This window comes from Physeter macrocephalus, chromosome 14 (genome assembly GCF_002837175.3).
Source record: "Physeter macrocephalus isolate SW-GA chromosome 14, ASM283717v5, whole genome shotgun sequence".
Lineage (NCBI taxonomy): Eukaryota > Metazoa > Chordata > Mammalia > Artiodactyla > Physeteridae > Physeter > Physeter macrocephalus.
In genome coordinates, this window is record NC_041227.1 from 121754753 (window position 1) to 121760752 (window position 6000).

At 42.1% G+C, this 6000-nt stretch overlaps 1 protein-coding gene across 1 annotated transcript in view; it reads right to left on the bottom strand.

Moving 5' to 3' along the window:
• PITPNC1 (phosphatidylinositol transfer protein cytoplasmic 1) overlaps positions 1-6000 on the bottom strand; it is a 136168-nt gene that overhangs the window by 11175 nt on the left and 118993 nt on the right. Inside the window, exons 7-8 of the mRNA XM_055089801.1 lie at positions 5089-5244; positions 1997-2060 (exon numbers count right to left, since the gene is read on the bottom strand). Of these exons, the coding sequence (XP_054945776.1) occupies positions 1997-2060; positions 5089-5244 (220 nt within the window). The remainder of the gene's footprint in view (positions 1-1996; positions 2061-5088; positions 5245-6000) is intronic.

Here is a 6000-nt window from a genome sequence, read left to right on the forward strand (position 1 = left end):
TTCTCTAGGGAGTACAAGGTGCCCTGACCATCTGTATCTGCTAAACCACACCGCTTTTTTTCTGCACTCAGATACAGAAAGGGCTTTTTGTCAGTAGACTCCCTGAGTTAATTCCTGTCTCCACCTCACCCATCTTAAGTAGATGTTCTCATCTTAAAGGTCTTCCTTTGATGCATTATTCTAGCTTTGGGCCCCTGTAATAGTCTGAGTTTTGTTTTGTTTTGTTTTTTTGGACTAAAAGTCTTTAAGTCTCTTCGTTGCTGCAGGCTCAGGTGAGATGGAAAAGAATCGGCCCCCATCCTCTGCACTCCAGCCGTTCCCTTACTAGACTCCCGCCCACATTTTCTTTTTCTATATCTTGCCTCTACTCAAATTCTCTTTTCTGATCAACAGGCTTGCAGTGTTTTGTCCTCTTCATCAGGGCACGGCTACCCTTTTTGATGCTGCCTTTTCCGAAAAGTCCTCTAAGGCATCCTGGCACTCAACAGAAATCTACTGAAGTGCTCTGTCTCTTGGTCTTCAGTGTGGCAGAGTTTTGGCCCTTCGGGCCTCCATTCACTTGCCAAACTTCTCACCAGTTTTGAGCCTCTTATTTGAATAACCTTTTGAAATTTCCTTAGTGTTGGTGGCAAGGATGCCAGGAGCGTGGAGGAGTGCAAGTTGGGGGAGACCAGCAGTTCTTAACCTTTGGGGTGTCTGGACTCCCCCTAAGAATCTGAGAAAAGTTCTCCAGAAAAAAACAACCAGAAAGATTTGTTTAATGATCTGGGGAAGTAATCACAGGAGACTCTCCCTCCCTTTGTCTCTCAATAGACAACCACAGATAGGTGTTCAGGAGGCGTGACAATATGGCTGCCTGTGAGCAGCGTCCTGGGGGTATGTGATAAGAGAAAGCAAATGATGATCTTTCCAAAGAGTCTCTTCCAGAGGTCTGCATTTGAGAAACCCAGGAAGATGCAAAGATGCATTTGCTTTTCAGAAGACATGGATCTTGGAAAATTGTGCAAAAAAAAAAAAAAAAAAAAGCACTCCCATAGCCTGCAGAACCCTGTCTTTTAAAATGTGGTCAGAAACAGCTAACAACATTAATAACAATCACTGTCTTTGCCCATTCAGTCCAATGTAACTTTTCACTTCAAATTTGATACCTTCTGCTAAGAGGAGGGAAGGGATTGGTGGAACAATGACAGAAAGGCACCAAAATGCAGTCTAGGTTACACTGAGAACAAATTCCATGTGACTTAGGAAAAGGCCAAGGAGAAGGGCATTTCATTAGGCAATCAGATATGACCCAAGTCACCAAATGGGTGTGTTTGTTTCTTTTTATAGTCAAGGACACTAGCCTCCAATGACTGATTCTGGGAATGTCAAGGATTCACGTGGACAAAATGATAGCACTGGGGATATGGGAAGGGTCGCTCATCCATCATGGGATGAAACAAACCTTGTTTCTTTCCATTTACTGGAAATATACAGAACTTGTTTAATTCTTCCCAAAGCATTTTTAAAAAAAAGCCAGAACAATAGTCTCAGTTAGAAATAAGGGGGTACCAATGCCTTTGTCCTTGAATTCTTACAGAGTTCCTTATGTTTTTGGTGAGGGAGTGTTTCCAATAGTCTCTAAATCAAAGGACTGCTTTCACTTGATATGATGCTTCACACAGCACGGATCTTGGAAGTTTGGGGTAAATTAGGATGGGTTTGAAGCCTATCCAACAGAGAATTATGGAGCCCTGCATTATCAAGTATGCAAGTATCAAACGTACTGCGGTCCTACTTAGTCAATAACTAAGTGTTGTGGTTATTTTAGAGCAAGCTTCTATCATTACATTCTCCTTCATTATGTCCCATGGACAGTGCTGTTTCCAATACAGAAAGCAATAGCCCTGCCTTTGTTGTTGTCTTTCTAGGTAGCAGTTGAAGCCAGATGGACTGAAAGCCCAAGCCAACATGTTATGAAGTTGTTCTATGAGTGATTTTGGGGAAGGTGACTTACCATACCACTCATCAACCCATGCAAAAGCCTGTCTATGTCCAATCAGAAGAATATCTCGGACCACCTAAAAAAGCAAAAGAAGGATGTTTGACAGAATACCAGGTTTGATTAAAACTATCTGGAAAAGGGATGGTTCCCAATTCTTGGAATCCTGACAATTACAAATTTCTCCATCCCTCTGGCCATATGTGATGACAATTAGGGGCTGACATACTTACTTTCAGCCCTTTCCATGGTGTTCATACACTTGCTGTAAATTAATCTCTTTATCTTATTTGAAAGTTGGGCTGGAGGTTGTTCACACTAATGACAACGACTTGGCAGTCACACAGCAGTGACTGGAATGAGTCTCTAGGACTGATCACCTTGAGATTTTTCTCTTCATTTATCTTTACCTAAATCAGGTTCTACTTTTCTTTTGCAGAAGGGTGCGTCTCACTGGTGCCGGGAGGTCATAAATGTTGGAAATCGGGCTTCCCTGGTGGCGCAGTGGTTGCGCGTCCGCCTGCCGATGCAGGGGAACCGGGTTCGCGCCCCGGTCTGGGAAGATCCCACATGCCGCGGAGCGGCTGGGCCCGTGAGCCATGGCCGCTGAGCCTGCGCGTCCGGAGCCTGTGCTCCGCAACGGGAGAGGCCGCAGCAGAGGGAGGCCCGCATACCACAAAAAAAAAAAAAAAAAAAAAAAGTTGGAAATCAAGAACATTTGTCTGGGTAGCAAGTCACTTCTAAGCCAAAAGCACTTAAAACTCTCTCTTTTCTAATGAAGTATCCTAAATATTGCTTAATTTTTTAAAAAAATAATTGAAGGTGTGGGATTCAAGAGAAGTAAATATCTTTCTAGGCTTGATTTTCATGTAATAAAAGGGGGGGGGGCAGTTTAGTCAACTATTCTTGAAAGAGATGAAATAAGAGACCTGAACCAGAGTAGAACATAATGGGAATAATGAACTTGACTGGAGACAAAAGGAATGAAATTGTTTCTTATGGTGACACATAACGGCGATAGAAGACTAAGAAAAATAATTCTATAGGGTTTGTGTGTTATATACCATTTATGTGCTTTTATTTCAGGGTAATCTTTTTTTGTCTTCCGTAAATATGCCTTTTTACATTTCTTAGATACTAACGCTCTCCCTCCAACATTCCTTTCTTCCTGCCAAAGAAATCTAGCAATTGTCAAAAACCTCTTGCAGAAGGTTCAAGCATGTTTCAACAAATGAAGGATTTTAATTCAGTGAATTTGCAGAAACAAGGGAAGCTTTCATAATGAAGTGTTTATTACTCCAGGCCTCTGGATATCTAGTGAGGCTTTTGTAATTCGGAAGGAGGAAACATGTAATGAAAATAAGAGACAACATGAAGCCATACACACTTGAGTGCTGAGTGTGTCAAATTCACGGAAATCAAAAGAACAGCATTGAGGCATCAGTAAATACACGCTATTGCATTAAGCACAACACAGCTGTCTACTGGAAACAAGAATTCAATAATGTGCTAATGGCTCGCTTTCGAACATTTTTTCCCCTTAACTGTGAATAGATTCTTCAAACACAAAGGTGTTCAGAGAAAGGCATCCCTGGCACTTAAAACCCATGCAAATGCTAGCCTCAGATACTCATTAGAGGCTCATGTGCCACAGCAGGTGTGTTTTGGGGGTGTTGATAACACTTCATTTTATTTGGAAATGGGCAAATGGGAATGCCTATTACTAGAGCGTAATTCTTGCAAGTATTTTAAAGAAATGGATTCTCAAAACTAGAAAAGAAACACAGTGAGCCCTGTGTCAATCTAAATATGCTTTGTGAGAAGAGGAGATAATAAAACATACTATGGTAGTGGCCCTGATAAGAGGAGATCATTTGGGGTTTTAAAAAAAAGGTGGGATGTTGTAGGAAGTCAAGAATATATAGCTGGAGATCGACCCAGAGCTGAGGCTGGAAAATATTTACTCTGAGAGCCCGGACTGACTTCCTGCTTAATAACTGGGACACAGCAGGAAAACAAGAGGTCCCAGAACTTGATTTCTCTGTGTGCCACTTGGCTCCCACCCTGGGCTGGGCAGAGTGGATTCTTGAGCTCAGCAGATCAGTACACTTCTCTGCTTCAAATTTGCTCCAGGGTCTGCTATTATCAGAAGCCCAAGTTCAATCTCTTTCTTGGACCCAAATTCAAGATTTACACATTTTATTGTCAACTGCCCCCACCCCCAAGCTCAGTAGATAAATCCATCTAAGTAACAAAAAGCTCAGTGCATTAAGGTTAAATTCCAGTGCCCCCAAAAGAATTTCAGAAAGCTATTCTTTATCAGTTTTTAAGTGGAAAAATAAACAGATACCCAGCCTATCTGGAATGTACAGACAACTTGGGTAGTATTTATTTTCATGAAAATAGGAGTTACAGAGGGCAATGCTCAACATTGTATTTCCCATTAATTTCCATGAGAATAAGAGTTACGTTAGAAGCCCCTAACAAACTTAAATCATCACCCCAAATGGGTTCCTGCTACAACATTAACATGTTTAGTCAAAGTAGGCATACAATTGAAATCTGTGTTTTGAGGTTGTTAATAATTCTTTGGTAGCAGAATTATTAAAAGGGCAGAAATGCTGGCGTACACCATCTAATGGGACCACTGGGATTTCCTGTTCTGTCTCTTGGGGCAACTTTTACCTCAGGTGTCTATATTTGCAGGATCTTTTGAGTGAGAACTATCCTTGAGGGGACTGCACATACAGATAAACCCTGTGCTTCTGTCTGAACCCAAGTACCCAAGGACCAAGTACAAGTACCTCTCTCTGGAACTAGATTAGCCTGATGCCAAAGAGAGAAGTATATTTTGAAAGCCCAACTTCCTGAACATACTCACCCAATAGACATGGAGGTCACAGAATGAGAGATAAAGTGTAAGATATCTATTAGTGGGAGAAAATTAAACAGTAGACAAAATGCATTTTCATGAAAACAGGGTTTTCTAGATGCAGGTACCTCGTGTTGGCTCAGCGCTTATACATCTGTTGGGCATTGGGCACTCCAGCTCACAACAAAGACAGTGACTTTGTCCATAGCCCAGGAACTGCTGTCCATTTACCTACCTTGTGTACAAATTGTTCCACTCTGGTCTGAAGCCCCCAGACCTCGAACTTCACGGTCACCAGCTTGTAGGAACACATGATGGGCTGATGACTATCTCTCCAGCCTTCCCTTAACTGGCCCCGTCCCGTCTTCTCTGACTTGAAGTGTTTAGGATCCTGGAGGAAAAAAGAAAAATCAAAGAAATGATAACTTAAAAGTTCAACCATCTTTTTACACGAAATAAGTGAATAAGGGAAGCCAAGTGAAAGAAACCAGTCACCAAAAGCCACAGTGTCTAATTCCATTTATGTAAAATATCCAGAATAGGCAAATCTATGGAAAACGTAGATTAGTGGCTTAAGGCCGGGGAAGGGAGATAGTATGGGGAATGACTGCTATGGGAACAAAGTTATTTTTGAGGTGATGAAAATGCTCTAAAATTAGATTTAAGGTGATGGCTCACAACTCTGTAAATATGCTAAAAACCATTGAGCTGAACACTTTAAATGGATGAACTTTATGGTATGTAAATTAGATGCCAATAAAGCTATGAAGATACATAAATGAGATATAAAAAATGCTATCTACTACCTCAGTAGGGTTTTTCAGGGAGTGCACTGGCTCTGGGTTTGGTGATATTCTTTTTTTTTTTTGGCCATACCGTGCTGCTTGCGGGATCCTACTTTCCCGACCAGGGATTGAACCCGTGCCCTCGGCAGTGAAATTGTGGAGTCCTAACCACTGGACCGCCAGGGAGTTCTCTGCTGATATTCTTGCATAAAGTAATACTATAATAATCATTATCCTGGGGCTTCCCTGGTGGCGCAGTGGTTGAGAATCCGCCTGCCGATGCAGGGGACACGGTTCGAGCCCTGGTCCGGGAAGATCCCACGTGCCGCGGAGCAACTAAGCCCGTGCGCCACAACTACTGA